This window comes from Macaca thibetana, chromosome 10 (genome assembly GCF_024542745.1).
Source record: "Macaca thibetana thibetana isolate TM-01 chromosome 10, ASM2454274v1, whole genome shotgun sequence".
Taxonomy (NCBI): domain Eukaryota; kingdom Metazoa; phylum Chordata; class Mammalia; order Primates; family Cercopithecidae; genus Macaca; species Macaca thibetana.
The window spans coordinates 34,671,533-34,691,152 of record NC_065587.1 but is presented as its reverse complement, the minus strand read 5'-3'; the positions used below and the strand labels follow the sequence as shown (position 1 = coordinate 34,691,152).

The following is a 19,620-nucleotide window of genomic DNA, read 5'->3' as shown; positions in this document are numbered from 1 at the left end:
AAATCATGGCTTCCTGTAGGATCTAGTCCCAGCAGTGAAGGTCTCAGGTGAAAGGAATGTTGAAATTTTGACACACTACTAAATTACCATTCAAGAAGAATTTACCAATTTCATTTACCCACAGTGTATGAGAATCCCTTTTTCCTCACATTTGTCAACAATGGTTATTATTTTTAAATAAAATATTGATATAATTGAAAAAATGGTACCTCTTTATTTTTTTGCATTTTTATGATCAGGCAAGGCTGAATATCTCTTGTAAAAGTGTAAAATTTGTCAATCATGGATATTTGCCCAAATTAGGGTTACTTTTATAGTACAGTAGAAATGATCTACTGTTAAATACTGTTAAATAGGCTTACCTATCGCACTCTTCATGCTCTGTCCTAGGAATTTGCTGACCGTCAGTTTCTCCACTCTCTCCTTGTTGAATATGGTCATCAGTGGAGCCATCATGTAGGTTTCTTGATGCTTCTGTTTCATTCCTTGCATGCTTCTTCCTTTCTCCCTCAGCCTTTAGTGAAAGTTTCATAGATAGGATAATTGTTATCATTTTATCCAATTGAAAAATTGTTCTGTTTTAATTGATTGTATCACTTCACAGTTTAACTTTCACAATTTTAGTCATTAAAATATTTTGTGCTTATGTTATTATATATAGGATTATATATAGAATTATAAGATATAAGTAGCATAATTTTATCACTGACATTTGTATAAAGTTAGCTTTATTTCTGTGTGAGTGAATGAGACAGAATTTTCCAAAATTTCAAAAGGGCTCTTCTAAATTTTATCCTTTTATTTCCATCCATTCTTTGCTATCTCATATGAATTTTCATCCATTTAACTGGGAAGAAACAGAAATAAAAAGACAAAGACAAATATGCGTCATCTTCTGCCTTTACCTCCTGGATTTTACATCAAACAGCCAGATTTAGAGGATGTGACATTTGGGGCTTCAGGAAGAGAAAGGAAGCCCCTTTCTTCACTAAGCTATTCTGTTTCCCACCACATTTTATAATTCTTTTTCTTGTGGCTCCTGGGATATCAAAAAAGTGAAGGTGCTCACTGAAATACATGTATATACACACACACACACACAATCAGCCCAAAGAACACCAGATGAATACACTGAAAGACTACACCATGCCATATAGATATCAGACTGTCTAAACAGGAACGAAAAAATCCTACAATCATCAAGAAGAAAGCATCAAGTCATCTATAAAAGAAACCTGATCAAACTAACGTCAACTTCTCAGCAGAAGTCTTACAAGGCGGAAGAGACTGGGATCCTATTTTCACAATGCTTTAAGAAATAAACTGCCATCCTAGAATTTTCTCTCCAGCTAGAAAAAGCTTCATAAATGAAGGAGAACAAGTCTTTTCCAGACCAGCAAATGCTGAGGGAATTCTTCACCACTAGATCAGCCCTAGAAGAAATGCTCAAAGAAGGCCTAAACATGGAAAACAGCTGTCGATGTTCATCATTCATAAAAACACACTGAAGTGTAAAATTCATAGCTAGTATACAGTGATTCATGCGTACAATGCAAGCATTTTAGGAGGCCAAGGCAGGAGGGTGACTTGAGGCCAGGGATTTGAGACCAGCCTGTGCTATGTAACAAGATGGCATTTCTACAAAAATAATTTAAAATAAATTAGCTGGATGTGGTGTGTATGCCTGTAGTCCCAGCTACTTGGAGGCTATAGTAGGCAAATCTTGTCTTGCTATAAAGGATTACCTGAGGCTGCTTAATTTACAAAAAGGGAAGTTTAATTGGCTCACAGTTCTGCAGGCTGTGCAGTAAGTGTGTCATTAGCATCTGCTCCTGGTGAGAGCCTCAGGAAGCTTACAATCATGGAAAAAGGCAAAGGGGAAGCAGGCACATCACATAGCAAGAGTGAGAATAGGAGCATGAGGAGGGAGGTGCCACACACTTTTAAACAAGCCACTCTCATGTGAACTCACTTAATAGCAAGGGGTTGGGCTAAACCATTCATGAGCCAAATGCTCCCATCATCCAATCATCTTCTATCAAGCCCCAACTCCAACACTGGGAATTATATTTCAATAGGAGATTTAAAGGGAACAAACTTCCAAACCATATCATTCCACCTCTGGCCCCTCAAATCTCATGACCTTCTCACATTTTGAAATATAATCATGCATTCAAAACAGTTCCTCTAAGTCTTAACTCATCCAGCACTAACTGAAAAGTCCCAAGGCCCAAGTCCAAAGTTTCATTTGGAGATGAGTTCCTTATACCTATGAGCCTGCAAAATCAAAAAGAAGTTATTTACTTCCGCCGGGCGCGGTGGCTCAAGCCTGTAATCCCAGCACTTTGGGAGGCCGAGACGGGCGGATCACGAGGTCAGGAGATCGAGACCATCCTGGCTAACACAGTGAAACCCCGTCTCTACTAAAAAATACAAAAAAAAAACTAGCCGGGCGAGGTGGCGGGCGCCTGTAGTCCCAGCTACTCGGGAGGCTGAGGCAAGAGAATGGCGTGAACCCGGGAGGCGGAGCTTGCAGTGAGCTGAGATCCGGCCACTGTATTCCAGCCTGGGCAAGACAGCCAGACTCCACCTCAAAAAAAAAAAAAAAAAAAAAAAAAAAAAAAAGAAGAAGTTATTTACTTCCAAGATACAAGAAAGCTACAGGCATTGGGTAACAATTCTCATTCCAAAAGGGAGCTATTGGCCAAAATTAAGGGGCAACAGGCCCCAGGCAAGTCTAAACCCAGCAGGGAAGTCATTAAATCTTGAAGCTCTGAAATAATACTTTTTCTGACTCCATGTCTCACATCCAAGGCACATGGGTGCAAGGTGTAGGCCCCCAAGGCCTTTGTCAACGCTGCTCCTGTAGCTTTGCAGGCTGCAGCCCCTGTGACTGCTGTCACATGTTAGCGTTGAATGCCTGTGGTTTTTCCAGGTGAAGGGTGCAAGATGCTAGTGGATCTACCATTCTGGGGTCTGGATGTCAGCAACCCCCTTCTGACAGCTCCACTAGGTGGTACCACAGTGGGGACTTGGTGCAGGGAATCCAACCCCACATTTCCCTTTGGCATTGCCCTAGGAGAGGCTTTTTTTCCCTGCGAGGGCTCTGTCCTGCAGCAGGCTTCTGCCTGGACTCAGGTTTTCCCATACATCCTCTGAAATCTAGATGGAAGCCACTAAGCCTCCTTCACTCTTGCATTCTGTGCACCTGCAGGTTTAACAACGTGTGGAAGCCACCAAGGCATATGGCTTGTGTTCACTGGAGTGGCAGCCCAAACTGTACCTGAGCCCCATTGAGTCTCTGAAGCCAGAGTGGCATGGATGTGAGAAACAGTGTCATGGAGCTGAGCAGAGTTAACAGGGCCTGGGCATGACCCCTGAAACCATTATTTCTTCCTAGACCTCTGGGCCTGTAATGAAAGGGGCTGCCTAGAAGAGCTCTGGAATAACTTCAGGTCATTTTCCCTAACATTTTGGATATTAGAACTTGGCTATGTTTTAGTTATGATAATCTCTGTAACAAGTGGCTGCTCCCCATCCCATTGCATTTCTCTCCTAAAAAGGCTTTTTCTTTCCCTATTACATGGCCAGGTTGTACATTTTCCAAGCTTTACACTTTGCTTCCAGTTTAAATACAAGTTGCAACTTTAAGCCATTCCTTTTCTCCCGTATCTGACTGTAGGCTGCTAGAGGCAGTCAGGCTACTTCTTGAACTCCTAGCTGCTTAGACAGTTCTTCTGTCAAATACCCTAAGTCGTCATTTTTAAGCTCAATATCCACAGATCCCTAGGACTTGGGCACAATGCAGCCACACTGTTTTCTAAGGCATAACAAGGGTGATCTTCATTCCATTTCCCAACAACTTTTTCATTCCATCTGAGACCTGGCCTTCACTGCCCAGATTCCTATCACATTTTGGTTCTGACCACTTAACAAGTCTCTAATGAAGTTCCAAACTTTCATCTTCCTGTCTTCTGCTGAGCCCTCCAAACTCTGCCAGTCTCTGCTAACTGCCCAAACCCAAAGCTGCTTCTGGTTTTCTGGTATTTTTATTGTAACACCAAATCTTTGGTACCAATTTTCTGTGTTAGGCCATTTTTGCATTGTTATAAAGAAATACCTGAGGCTGGTTAATTTATAAAGAAAACAGGTTTAATTGGCTCATGGTTCTGCACACTGCACAGGAAACATGGTGTGAGGGCCACAGGAAGCTTACAATCATGGCAGAATGCAAAGGAAGTGCAGGTGTGACACATGTTGAGTATGAGAGCATGGAGAGGGGGAAGTGCCACACACTTTCAAACAACCATATGCAAACTCAGAGCAAGAACTCACTTTCGCCAAGGGATGGGGCCAAACCATTCATGAGGGATCTGACACTATGATGCAAACACCTCTTACCAGGCTCCCCTCCAACATCAGGAATCACATTTCAATATGAGATTTGAAGGGGACAAACATGCAAACTATATCAGAGGCCAAGGCAAGAGGATCACTTGAGCTTGGAAACTTGAGGCTGCAGTGAGCTATGATTCCACCACTGCATTCCAGTCTGGGTGACCGAGTGAGACCCTGTCTCTAAAATAAATAAGTAAATAACATAGAATAAATTTAACAGGATTCCTAAAAACAGTTACACAAAGGGTGAGAGAAAGAAATCAAATGGCAACATGACAGAACTCCATTAGACCACAAACACAGACAGAAGGAAACAAGGAACAAAGAACTTTTAAAACATCCAGGAAACACATAACATTACAACAGGAACAAAATCTCACATATCAATATTAACCTTGGATTTAAATTGATTTAATGCTCCACTTAAAAGATATAGATTGGTGGGATAGATTTAAAAACATAACCCAACTCCATGTTGCTTACAACAATCTCACATTAACTGTAAGGACATTTATAGACCAAAAGTAGTGGCAGGGAAAAAGATACTCCATGCCAACAGAAACCAAAAGTGAGCAGAAATAGCTATACTTTTATTATATAAAACAGATTTTAAATTTAAAAAAAGTTAAAAAGACAAAGAATGTCATTATATTATAATAAATGGATTAATTTAGCAACAGGATAAAAACAATCTTAAATATATATATGCACCTAAAACTGGAGCACTCAGATTTATACAACAAATATGATTAGAACCACATATAGATAGCAACACAATCTGAGTGGGGAACTTCAATACCCCACTGACACCACTAGAGAAATTATTGAGACAGAAAATCAAGAAAGAAACATTGAACTCAAATTGGACTTCAGACCAAACCGATTTAACCAGTATTTATAGAGCATGCTACCCAGTAACTAAAGGCTATACATCCTACTCATCAGCACGTGGAACATTCTCCAAGATAGACCATATGTTAGGCCACAAAATAAGTCTCAATAAATTTTTAAACATCAAAATCATATCAGGTATCTTTTGAAAGCACAGTGGAATAAAACTAGAAATCTTAACCAAGAGAAATGTCAGAAATTATAGAAATAAATAGAAATTAATATGCACTGGAATGATCTTTGGGTCAGCAAAGAAGTGAAGATGGAAATTAAAAAAAGATTTTGACACAAATGACAATGGAAATACAGCATACTAAGACCACTGGAATTTTATGACACTAAATGCCTACATTAAAATAATACAAAGATAATGAATTAACAACCTAACATTGTGCCTTAAAAAATTAGAAAACTAACCACAAACCAAATCCAAAGCAGAAAGAAAGAAATGACAAAGATCAGAGAAGAACCAAATGAAATAGAAACCAAAACAACAATGCCTAGGATCAAAAACCAACAGCTGACTCCTGGAAAAGATGAACGTAACTGATAAAGCCCTAGCTACACTAACCAAAAAATGAGAGGAAAGTCAAATAATCAAAATCAGAAATAAGAAAGAAAACATTACAACTGATACCACAGAAATAGAAAAGATCATCAGAGACTATTTATTATAAACAATGATTCGCTAGAGGAAATGGAAAAATTCCTGGAAACATACAACCTCCCAAGATTAAACCAGGAGGAAACAGAAATCCTGAATAAACCAATAATGAATTCTGAAACAGAATTACTACTAAAAAAAACCTCTGAACAAATAAAAGCCCAGGACCAGATGGATTCACAGCCAAAATCTACCAAACATAAAAAAAAGAGCTGGTACCAATCCTCCTGAAACTCTTCCAAAAAATTGACAAGGACAGACTCCCCACTAACTCATTCTGTGAAGCCCGTATTAATCTGATATCAAAACCAGACAAGGACACAACATAAAAAGAGCACTACAGACCAGTATCCATGGTAAACAGATATGCAAAAATCCACAACAAAATGCTAGCAGCCTGAATCCAACAGCACATTAAAAAGATAGTAAGTACATCATGATCCAATGTGTTTTATTCCAGGGATGCAAGGAGGGCTCAAAATATGCAAATCAATCAATGTGATTCATCTCACACACAAAATTAAGGACAAAAACCTTCAATCATCTCAATACATGTGGAAAAAGCATTTGATAAAATCCAGCATCCTTTTACGATAAAAACTCAACAAACTAGGCATAGAAGGAACATATCTCAAAATAAAAAAGGCAATATACGATAAACCCACAGTCAACATCATATGGAAGAGGTAAAAAGTTGAAAGCATTCCTCTATGAACAGGAACAAGACAAGGATGCCCATTTTCACCTCTCCTGCTCGACAGAGTACTGCAAGTCCTAGCCAGAGCAATCGGCAAAGAGAAAAGAAATAAAAGGCATCCAAATTAAAAAAGAAGACATCAAATTTTCTCTCTTCACTGATGGTATGCTCTTATGTCTAGAAAACCCTAAAGACTCCATAAAAACCTCCTTAGATTTGATAAATGAATTTAGCAAAGTTTCTGGATCAACACACAAAAATCAGTAGAATTTCTCTACTGCAGCAACCTACAGATTCCACCCAATTCCTATCAAAATCAGTGTGAGAACTGAATCAAGAAGACAATCCCATTTACAAATAACAACAAAAATAAAATGAAATAAAATACCTAGGAATCTATGTAACCAAGGAGGTGAATGATCTCTACAAGGAAAACTACAAAATATGGCGAGAGAAACTGTAGATGACACAAATAAATGAAAAAACTCATGCTCACGGATAGAAAAAAATAATAGCATTAAAACAACTGTATTGCCCAAAGCAACCTACAGATTCCACCCAATTCCTTTCAAAATACCAACATGATTTTTCACAGAATTAGAAAAAAAATCCTAAAATTCATATGGAACCAACAAAGAGCCACAATAGCCAAAGAAATCCTAAGTAAAAAGAACAAAGAAAAACTGGAAAATCATTAAAATTAGAAAATAATTTAAATTCAACTGTTAAAAATATTACTCTATGTCTAGCTCCTCCTAAATCACTGGATTATAATTAAGAAGTAAAAAATAATTCACCTCACCCTGAAGTAGGAGAGAAACATGAACCAGAAAACTGTCATTGTTTGTTTGCACTCAACTTAATTCATGATGTGTTTCAATAGGACGGCTATAGTCAATAATAACTCAATAATAATAATAACTTAATTGTACATTGTAAAATAACTTAAAGAGTGTAATGGGATTGTTTGCAACTGAAAGGATAAATGCTTGAGGAGATAGATACCCCTTTCTCCATGATGTGCTTATTTCGCATTGCATGCCTCAGTCAAAATATCTCATGTACCCCATAAACATATATATCTACTATGTTCCCACAAAAACATTAAAAATAAATACATAAATAAAAATGATGATGTGTTAAATCTACCAAAAATGAATTAGCAGATGATTTGTAGCGTTGCAAAGTCCTCTTTTCCTAAAAAGATTTTACCATATGACACCTTAAAGGCCAAGCCCTACAGTGCATTTAAGCACTTTTTCTAAAGATTACTAACTGGAGAAGAGTAAACTTTAAATTATTCAGAGCCCAAATCAGCATCAATCAGAAAGAAAAAGCAAATTCTTAAATTTTATTTCCAATAATGTATCATAATAAGATAGTGTTATGTATCTAGATACACTCTCTGCTTAAATCCAGTTCTAATTTATTACAAGGTCCACTAATGACAGTGGGTTTTAAAATTAGTAACATTTACTGATTTCCTGCATTGAAATAAGTCACAAAGTTACTGTTTGTGTCTTAACACCAAAGATCCCAATCTGCAAAGCACGATTCTCTTCATCAGCAGTTGGGTTGACTTTATAAGACCATTTTCTCCCTGAACATGGACAACGAAGTCAACTAGAGACCAAAAGCTAAAATAAATCTTTAATGTTGGTACTAATGATCAGCAATATCAATCTCCAAATTTTGAACTCCTGGGAATGAGTGCTCCTTTCACATGAATGTAGCTCAGTGGCCTTTACGCTCAATTGTTTATCATTTCTAATGCTAAATAGTAAAATGCAACATTTAACGTTACATTCTTTATCATGTAAGGAGGTTATAAAAACGGAAGACCAAATAAAACTCTAAACATTGTTTGCCTCTATATCAAGAGTTAAACAGTAGCTATGAGATACTATAGATTCTAAGAACATTTTAAAGTTTATATATCATTAAAAATGCTTTCAAAACTAAACATTAAATTATGATCTATTGATTCCAAACAGCTAGTGTGAAAGGTAATTTCATTTGGTCTATGTCACGTCATTAAAGCAAAGAAAACAACATAAAATCAGTATTTAGGTTCAAATTTGTACACACCTGTGGCTTGTTCTTTTCACTTCCTTCAAGCTTTTCTGGCTTTTGCTCTGATGTCACTTCTAAATCTTGTTCTGCTGACAAATCCATATAGTTAGTTAAAATGAACTACGTAGAAGAGTTAGATAAAGGCTAAAGTCAATATAAAAATATTTTATAAATTGAGAGTTTAAACGAAGCTTAATGTTTAGTGAAATATTTATTTCTTTAAGAAATACTTCCAGTTATCCAAAACTTCAACAAACCCCTCCAGGACACTAGATATCACCAGTGCAAGCCACACAAAACAGCTCAAAGATTTTCTCACAAATGTATCTACCCAACATAAATAAACAAAACCATCGGAAACAAAACAAAGTGTAAAAATACACTAAGAACATCTATGGTAACACTGTATGCTGTTCTCTACTTCATAACAGTGCCGTGTTATTTATTTTATTTTTTTGAGATGGAGTCTCGCCTTGTTGCCCAGGCTGGAGTGCAGTGGCATGATCTAGGCTCACGGCAACCTCCACCTCCCAGGTTCAACTGATTCTCCTGCCTCAGTTTCCTGAGTAGCTGGAACTACAGGCATGCACCACCATGCCCAGCTAATTTTTGTATTTTTAGTAGAGATGGTGTTTTACCATGTTAACCAGGCTAATCTTGAACTCCTGACTTAAGGTGATCCACCTGCCTCAGCATCCCAAAGTGCTGAGTTTACAGGCATGAGCCACTGCGCCCAGCCCAGTAGTATCATTCTTAACGACACACTACACCTATGATCAGTGATTTCCAGAATTACTGTAACCATTTATACTTTTACCAGTGCACAGCCTGTTCTCGATATCTGAAATGTTTTCCTCTATCATTCTAACCATTTCTTTTTCATCACTCACATTGCTGTGTGAAGTATTCCTTGATTCTTGCTATCTTTCCTTAGATAAACAGGTGTCTCTTTCCTTGAGGCTGACTTAGTACTACACTGATTTTTCTAGTGTATCTTTACCGCCTGAAATGTACATTCTTTCTATGCATGTCTATTACTCCCTTTGTCCTAAACTGTATGGGACAATCTTTCAAATCACCTTTTCTTTTGTTTCATGTTTTTGAGACAGGGTCTTGGTCTGTCGCCCAGGCTGGAACACAGATGTGCGATCTCAGCTAACGACAACCTCTGCCTCCCGGACTCTAGGGATTCTCCCACCTCAGCCTCTGAGTATCTGGGACCACAGGCACGTGCCGCCATGCTCGGCTAATTTTTGTGTTTTTTCCAGAGACTGGATTTCACCGTGTAAAAAAGGAAATGAAACTATTGGGGTGCAAAATATTTTATGATTTATTACTATATAGATCTGATCGTATACCTGATTAAAGACACTGAATTTAACTGGGACATAAAGTAGAACACATATTAGATGCAGTTATTCAACAGATTATGTGTCCTAGTAAAATTAAAATGTATTTTCATGTTATTTTTAAATGACACCACCTTCCTTCAAACCAATATTCCTAGTAAATTGTTACTCATTAAAACAAGGTGATACACTATGTGGACACAGCCGAAAAGACACCATCTAGCAAATTCTCAAGGATACCATTCATACTGGGAAAGTCAATTCTATACTACATAAAGTCACAGAAATTATTAAAAATAACTTAATTTGGGGGTTTGGAAGGTGCTTTTTGGGCTACATTTTATATAGTTACAACTGATACAAATTCAGACCTATGGAAACGGAAAAACAAAGAAACCACATTGTGTTTGAGCAGGCAATCTTTACATCCTTGCCTACACTTGCCCTCCAGTCCCAAAGTTCTATGTGTAATCCTTGGACTCACATTCAAGTTTATGTTAAATACTAGCCTAAACAAAATTACTTATCCTTCTCATTCTCTTTGTTATTTTTATGTTGCTTTGGTTAAAGGAAGAACACAAATGCCCTGCTGATAGGTCCTCTGTTTGGTTGTAGCTTGTATAAGGAGGGTGTAAATACAATACACACTTTGCCACAAAATGATTCTTTAAAAGTTACAACTATGGTGTTATGAAGCCACGTACAGCTATGCTGGGACTGAATTCTCTGTGCTTCTTTATTACCTTCTTTGCTCTCTTTGTTTTCTGGTAGCTGTGACTCACACAGGTCATGGAGAGTGTAATTCCAAAATAGAAATGCAGCTGCAGTGGTCATCTTTTCTTGATCTATTAAGTTCATCTGCCCCAAGTCTGTGGATCCCAACACAGTTTTGGTCATTGGTGGAGATACAAATGGACATAGATCACTAACTTTCAAATTTTCAGATCTTTCGTGAATCTCATTACTAAAATCCAAAGCTGAAAAAGCTGAAAGTAAAGTTGTCATTATTAGAATGTAAATCATAATACAACTTGACTAACGTGGAGAAATTCCTTCTAAAACAGAAGCAGTCCCTTGTCCTCCATTCCCCCAGAAACACACCACTCCTGCATGGCTTATTGTATTCTGCATGTCCTGTACTTGCCATTCACTCATGTCGGTTTTATTAACAATCATCTTCGACATTTTTATTTTTTAGTGTTACTTACTTTGATTCACTCAGTGATATTATATATTTTGTTTTCCATGAGAGCTTTGTTTATTAATAATAAAGAGTCTTCAGGAATATGAACTTTCTTTTACTAATGAAACTTACGTTTAACCATTAGACGCGTGATGGTCATAAGATCATGGGTGATTAATGGGCCGGAGTTATAATGGCTATTGGAATGCATGGAAATGCATGCTTATATTTTAAATTATTCAACTTCAGTTTTTGATATAGTAAATAATCAATAAATACAATCCACTTAAACAAAAGCTCTTTGGAATCTGCTATCATTGTGGATTTTTTTGGGTTTTTTTTTTTTTTTTTTTTTTTTGAGACGGAGTCTCGCTCTGTCGCCCAGGCTGGAGTGCAGTGGCGCGATCTCGGCTCACTGCAAGCTCCGCCTCCCGGGTTCACGCCATTCTCCTGCCTCAGCCTCCAGAGTAGCTGGGACTACAGGCGCCCGCCACCACGCCCGGCTAATTTCTTTTTGTATTTTTAGTAGAGACGGGGTTTCACCGTGTTAGCCAGGATGGTCTCGATCTCCTGACCTCGTGATCCGCCCGCCTCGGCCTCCCAAAGTGCTGGGATTACAGGCTTGAGCCACCGTGCCCGGCCTCTGGAATCTGTTATCATTGTTTAATGTTTTCATCTTTTTCTCACCATGAAGAGAGTTTAATTAAATGTGGTAGTCATAGCATGAAATACTATAGAAAATGTAAACTCAACTAGAGCTACTTCTGAAAATAGTGATGGATCTCTTTGATCAAATGAATGGGTGTGAACAAAACATATCAACTGATTTCAAAAATATAATGCTGAGTAAGCAAAAGAAAGCTGCTGAATAATATATATAATGTACAATCATTTCTATGAGTGAAATTTTAGGACAGAAACATCAATTCTACATATGATTTATGGCCATACACATATACAGTAAAATGTATGAAAGCTGCATGACAATGGCAAACACCTAATTCAGGGTGTTGGTTACTTCTATGCAATAATTATTAATTGTACAAAAAACCCTAAGCCTATAAAGTTTCAGAATCACTCTTTGAAATGAGTGTGTCTGCCAAATAGCCATGAAAAGATGATTACTTTCCTCATTTTTGTAATCCAAGATATTCACTGCACACACACACACAATAATCAAAGCATTCGATTTGCTTCAGATTGTCAGTCTAACAACACTAGGATGAAGTAATTAAACTTAATACAAAATTGACATGTTAGCAAGGAAAGCTTTCCTCCAGGTAAAGATCAGAATTCCAACAAGCATTCCCAACACGGGAAAAACTGTAGTCTCATAATTCACTTCTGTGGAACCTGAATGAGTATAGGTATTCCCAACTGAGAACTTCAGCCTAGCAACATGTAAGAGAAGATACATCTAAGTTAGAGCTTATGTTTTAAAAATCTCTCTATATTGGCCGGGCGCGGTGGCTCACGCCTGTAATCCCAGCACTTTGGGAGGCTAGGCGGGTGGATCATGACGTCAGGAGATCGAGACCATCCTGGCTAACACGGTGAAACCCCGTCTCTATCAAAAATGCAAAAAATTAGCCTGGCGGTGGGCGCCTGTAGTCCCAGCTACTTGGGAGGCTGAGGCAGGAGAATGGCGTGAACCCAGGAGGCAGAGCTTGCAGTGAGCCGAGATCCGGCCACTGCACTCCAGCCTGGGGGACAGAGCGAGACTCCATCTCAAAATAAATAAATAAATAAATAAATAAATAAAAATAATAATAAAAAAAATCTCTCTATATTATGCTTCTAAGTATAATGTTTTTCAAACATAGATACCAACGCTAATATCTGCATTATATATATCAAATCTATCCATCAAATTTGAAAAAAAAGACAGGAATATGAAGACTGTTAGCATTTAAAATATTTTAATGTGCTTCTTTCCAGAGTTAAATTTGTATTGCGAATTGCAGATGAAGCCAGAGCTGAATTCTACCAGATGTACAAAGAACAGGTACTAGTTCTATTGAAACTATTCCAAAGAATTGAGGATGAGGGGCTCCTCCCTAACTCATTCTAGGAAGCCAGTATCAGCCTAATACCAAAATCTGGCAGAGAAACACACGAAAAGAAAACTTCAGACCAATTACTCCGATTAACATAGACACAAAAATTCTTAACAAAATTCTAGGAAACAGAATCCAGCAGCACATCAATAAATTAATAAACCACAATCAAGAAGACTTCAGTCCAGGGATGCAAGACTGGTTCAACATATGCAAATCAATAAATGTGACTCACCACATAAACAGAACTAAAAGCAAAAACCATATGATCATCTCAATAGATGCAGAAACAGCTTTTGATAAAATCCAACATCACTTCATGTTAAAAACCTCAACAGACTAGGTATCAAGGGAACATACCTCTCAAAATAATAAGAGCCATCTATGACAAACCCACAGCCACCAACCGACTGAATGGGCAAAAGCTGGAACCAATCCCCATGAGAAATGGAACAAGACAATGATGCCCACTCTCCCCACTCCTATTCAACATAGCACTGGAAGTCCTACCTGGAGAACTCAGGCAGGAGAAAGAAAGAATAGGCATCCAAATAGGAAAAGAAGAAGTCAAACTCTCTCTCTTTGCTGATCATATGATTCTTTATCCAGAAAACCAAAGACTCTGCCAAAAGGCTACTAGAACTGATAAACAACTTTAGCAAAGTTTCAGGATAAAAAAATCAATGTGTAAAAATCAACAGCATTTCTATACACCAATAATGTCCAGGTTGAGAGTTAAATCAAGAACAGAATCCCATTTACAGTAGCGACAAAGAAAATGAAATACCTAGGAATGCAGCTAACAAAGGATGTGAAAGATCTCTACAGGAGCTACAAAACACTGCTGAAGAAATCAGAGATAACACAATTAAATGGAAAAACATTCCATGCTCATGGATTGGAAGAATCAGTATCATTCAAATGGCCATACTGCCCAAAGCAATTGACAGATTCAGTGCTATTTCTATCAAACTACCAATGTTATTCTTCACAGACTTAGAAAAGAGTATTCTAAAATTCATATGAAACCAAAAGAGGGCCTCCACAGCCAAAGCAAATCTAAGCAAATGGGCAAAGCCAGAGGCTTCAAACTATAAGGCTATAGTATCCAAAACAGCATGGTACTGGTACAAAAGCAGACATATAGATCAATGGAACAGAATAGAAAACCCAGAATAAAGTCTTACACTTACAACCATCTGATATTGCAAGGTTGACAAAAACAAGCAATGGGGAAGGGACTCCCTATTCAATAAATGGTGTTGGGGTAACTGGCTAGCTATATGCAGAATAATGATACTGGACCCATACCTTTCATCACATACAAAAATTAACTGGAGATAGATGAAAGATTTAAATGTAAGACCTCAAGTGATAAAAATCCTAAAAGAAAACCTCAGAAGTACCCTTCTTGACATTGGCCTTGGGAAAGAATTTTTAACTAAGTCCCCAAAAGCAATTGCAATAAAAATAAAGAATGACAAGTGGGACCTCATAAAACTAAAGCGCTTTGGCACAGCAACAGAAATGATCAGCAGAGTCAACAGACAACCCACAGAACAGGAGAAAACATTTGCAAACTATGCATCCAACAAAGGTCTAATATCCAGAATCTATAAGGAACTTACACAAATCAACACAGAGAAACCAAATAACCCCATTAAAAAATGTGGAAAGAACATGAACACATACTTCTCAAAAGAAGACATATGAGTGACCAATGAACATATGAAAAAATGCTTCACATCACGAATTGTCAGAGAAGTGCAAATCAAAACCACAATGAGATACCCTCTCACACCAGTCAGAATGGCTATTAATAAAAAGTCAAAAACAACAGATGTTGGCAAGGCTGCAGAGAAAAGGGAATGTTTACACATTGTTGGTGGGAGCGTACATTAGTTCAGCCACTGTGGAAAGCAGTCTGGAGATTTCTCAAAGAACTTAAAACAGAGCTACCATTTGACCCAGTAATCCCATTATTGGATATATACCCAAAGGTAAAAAGACCATTCTACCAAAAGACACGTACACTGATATGTTCATTGCTGTGCTATTCACAATAGCAAAGATATGGAATCAACCTAGGTGCCCATCAGTGGTGGACTGGATAAAGAAAATGTGGTACATATACACGATGGAATTCTACGCAGCCATAAACATGAGTGAAATCATGTCTTTTGCAGCAGCATAGATGGAGCTGGAGGCCATTATCCTAAGCAAATTAATGCAGGAACAGAAAACCAAATACCACATGTTCTCACTTATGAGCTAAACAGCAGGTACTCTTGGACATAAGGATGGGAACAACAGACACTGTGGACTACTAGAGGCAGGTGGAGGGAGAGGGGTGCGGGTTGAAGAACCACCTGTTGGGCATTACGCTCACTACCGGTGTGCAATATACTGACGTAACAAACTTGCACACATACCTCCATATGTAAAATTAAAGTTAAAACATTTAAAACATGAGTATCATTCTGCTCTAAGTTTCTTGAGTTGTTCAAAGAATCATTCATTTTGTATCCTAAGAAAGCAATACCCAAAGAGGCCTTAAACGAGTTTTCTTTGAATAAGTAAAAGCAGAATAGTGTGACAACTCATAATTTCCAGAAATTGTGGTGGGTCTTGGAGGTCTGGGGAAAAGAAACCTTAATGGTAATCTCCTTGTTTCAAAAAGTGAAATCCTTAAAATAAAAAAGGGGGTTTCCTTCCTTCCTGTATTTCTAGTATTGAAAAAGACAGATCTTACTCTTCACTGAGCCAGCTAAGTATTTTCCTCCCTATTCACCTAAACCCAGGACATACTCTGCCCTCTGTAGATTATTGCCATGTGAATTCTAAAGGAAATAGTATAGCCTGTGTTGTGTCTACACATGTTTCTGTCGTATGAATGGCAGGGTGTAATATTAACATGAAAGGAATTTGAAAGCATGTTCTACGATCTTTTCCTCAAAGGGGAGCCAGATCAGGGAGAGTAAAGGAAAAAGGCCTTTAGTTGGGCTGCTGCACTGGCAGTTGGAACCTTTTCTGGAATATTTAGAGGAGAAAAAAGTCATCTGCAGCGAGGCCACTCACCAGCCTAGTGGGGCTCTGCTGCCTTCCGTGCCCACCATAGCTCAGGGCTCTACTCTCATCTGTGCCACTCTGGTACCCACAGCCCTTATATCAAGTATTTTTCTATTTCCACTCAAAAATTAAGAAGCTCCTATGGCAAACTCCAGACACTGAGTTGCTGAAGTGAGTGGTCTGAGTGGTTAGTGTGCTGGTTACAAAGTTGCTATGCTGGAGAGATTTGCCTTGAACTCTCAAACCTGTATTTTCATGAACTGTCTTTTAGTGCTTTCTGTAGAGTGCAAGGTTTTTCAGGAATTAGTGTATCGTGTTTTAGCAGTGACACTTGTCTTATCAGTTGTTACCTTTCATTTCCTGATGAACTCATCTTGGTCTAGATTGTTGAGGGCCTTGCCAATAAAAGGAAAATCATTCAAATAAGAATAATGTCAATAAAGCCAAAATAGAACGTTTTCAAGGACAATCATGGCCTGAAGATACAGTGGCAATAAAGGTATTTTGAATAAAGTAACACCCACAGGCTGGGCATGGTGGCTCATGCCTGTAATACCAGCACTTTGGGAGGCTGAGGCAGGCAGATTGCTTGAGTTCAGGAATTTGAGCCTAGCCTGGGCAACAATGCCAAAACCTCGTCTCTACTAAAAATACAAAAAATTAGCCGGGTGTGCTGGCATGTGCCTATAGTCCCAGCTACTCGGGAGGCTGAGGTGGGAGAATCACCTGAGCCTGGGAGGTTGAGGCTGCAGTGAACCAAGATCAACCCACTGCACTCCAGTCTCGACAACCAGAGTGAGTTGCTGTCTCAAAAAACAAAAAATACAAATAAAAAATTTGTTAAAAAAAAAAGTAGCACCCAGCACCAAAGAGGAAATAATAATGGTTTCCTGTAGACATAAGGCTAAGCAGTGTTTATAATGAAAAGATGACCTCCCTTCAGAGCTCCTCCAAGCTTAGGTGAAGTTGGTTGTGAGCAGGAGCAGTGGATTTCAAAATAATACACCTAGATTACCCTAAGAACACAAAATTCTTTTGACTTCACTTACAATTTTATACAAAAGCAGAAGTTACCAAAGATTACTTATCCTTCGTATTTACCACAATCTTTTTACCCCAACCCCTGTGTCTATGTGTAATTAAAGGAAGCTTGTCAAGTAAGCTACCTATTGAATACTTGGAATGAGAGAGGGTGTGCTGGGAGTTGGGGGACTGCTTGTGTGAAACATTTCTCTCTCCTAGATTTAAAACTTAGTCTTTGTTGCCAATCTGTTAACAGACAGTTTGTAAATGAAGGGGAAGAAAAATATATAAATTAGCTTTCTAATCAATCTGAAATTACAAATGTGAACCACAGCAGGGAAAAAATACTTGACCAAAAATATGTAAGTAAGTGGGTGCTGGGGAATCACAATTTTTAAATATCTCAAATTTTTGATATGAAAGTTCTATTTCAAAGTTTTCAAAATGATGCCGAATGTTCCTGCATACTGTGTTCCAAATGTATGTACACACAAGATGGAAACTGTGAAGTATGTGCCTTCAAAAAAGAAAAAAAAAACTGACATTTTACCTATATATATTTAACAGATTTATCAAGAACATATGTAAACATATATAAATACAGATATCTCATCAAGGAAGATTTAGGACATATGAATATGTGGCAGGGGTTGGAATGAACATAATTCTTTCCCAGAAGGGGAAGGGGGAACTATACTTAATTGGATCCAGCTACAACGTAATTGTAAGTCACTTCTCACCAAAAAGTACCTCCACTGCAAATTGTGGTGGATACATTTTCCATGTTTTTTGTTTATGTGGATTATCCAATTCATTTCTTGGTAGATAAAGCCTAAGAATAGAAAAAAAAATTATTACATTTTCTACTGGGGCTAACCGAAAAGCCACGCAGTTGGGTACCCACGTTAGAGCTGGAAGAAACAAAAAAAGAACCTCATCATGAATAGAACCTCGGCCCCTTTTTTGTGTCTCAGTTGGCTCCTTCCACCTTTTTAGTGAGACTTAAAAATACTTTAATCTTCAGCAACACGTGAGTAACACATGCTGACTCTCTTACCATTGCTTTATATGGAATTAATGACATCCAAGTTTAATAAAATATCTCCATTTCTAAATGGGACAGAAATCAGTCAGGATAGACATGAATGAAAACCCAGGAATAAAATACTATATCTCTTTTAATTTATGTGTGAGGTTTGCAATTTTTTGAATTTTTACAATCAGACCTTGGAAATGACCTTGAGGAGTAGGATATAACTCCCACAGGCTGAGCATTCCAATAATGGAACACTAGGCATGAATTGGTTAACCCATTTATGCCTAGTGTTCTAAATGATAGAAGTTAGCATTTTTGGCTAAACAACAATCTCGTAAGTAACAAAAACAGCTTTACCAAGTAGTATGTAAATTTAAATGTTACAGAAATCTTTAGAAATGTATATAAAAGTAAGAATAAAAGTGATCTAGCTTATCACTTCTCCAAAATGAACATAGTGTTTTAAAAGAAAAAAACTATCCTTTAGCAAGAACCCCTTTTGAGGAGCAGCATCAAATGAAGCTTCACCCAGGTCTCATTTTGAGGGACTTTGCTCATGTTAGAAGAAAAAGCTTATTGCTTGTATGCATCTAAAAAAAAACAAACAAACAAACAAAAAAAAACAAAAAAAAAAACTTGTAAAAACTTTCCATCAAATCCAAAGTTCACTCTATCAAAATCCATTAAATGTTTTGCATTGCAAGTATGTAGGCCAGAGGTTTAATTTGCCGTTGCCTTGCTGGACTTAAGGAGTTATTAGATCCAGTTCACATTTGAAGAAAAGATTAGGACTGGATGTAACAATAACTATCAATTCATGCCACATATAATCATAGCCACTTCTTCAACTCTGACCTACATCATTTACAACAATTTTGTCCTTTTGTATTGAAGAGTATGGTTGACACAAAAAAAAAATCTCAATTTTTCACCATCACAAAACAAATGCTACTTATAGTGGAGAACTTCTAAACTGAGAAATGAGTTTCCAAATATGGTAGAAGGTTTTTTGGAACAATAATCTCCAAGCCCAGCTATAACTTTTCAGAAAGTTTTCCCAATTCAGTTACTAGAAAGCCACATTTAAATGGCTATTTAAATAGACTATTACTTAATGATATTTTTTAGCTATATTCCTTAATACTGTGTCTTGTAACTTCTCCTAGATATAAGTGCGTCA

General features: G+C 37.6%; 1 protein-coding gene and 1 long non-coding RNA gene across 2 annotated transcripts in view; both read right to left on the bottom strand.

The window, feature by feature from the left end:
• Positions 1 to 368: 368 nt before the first annotated feature.
• On the bottom strand, positions 369 to 10,995 carry LOC126929802 (uncharacterized). The gene is made up of 3 exons (XR_007717279.1): positions 10,816 to 10,995; positions 8,739 to 8,809; positions 369 to 514 (listed from the first exon to the last, which is right to left on the bottom strand). It is a non-coding gene; the product is annotated as an uncharacterized LOC126929802 (long non-coding RNA).
• A 7,133-nt stretch (positions 10,996 to 18,128) lies between these two features.
• Positions 18,129 to 19,620, bottom strand: part of LOC126929677 (phosphatidylinositol 3,4,5-trisphosphate 3-phosphatase TPTE2-like) — a 59,248-nt gene continuing 57,756 nt past the window's right edge. Inside the window, 1 exon segment of the mRNA XM_050746258.1 lies at positions 18,129 to 18,236. Within this exon segment, the coding sequence (XP_050602215.1) occupies positions 18,134 to 18,236 (103 nt within the window). The 3' untranslated portion in view covers positions 18,129 to 18,133.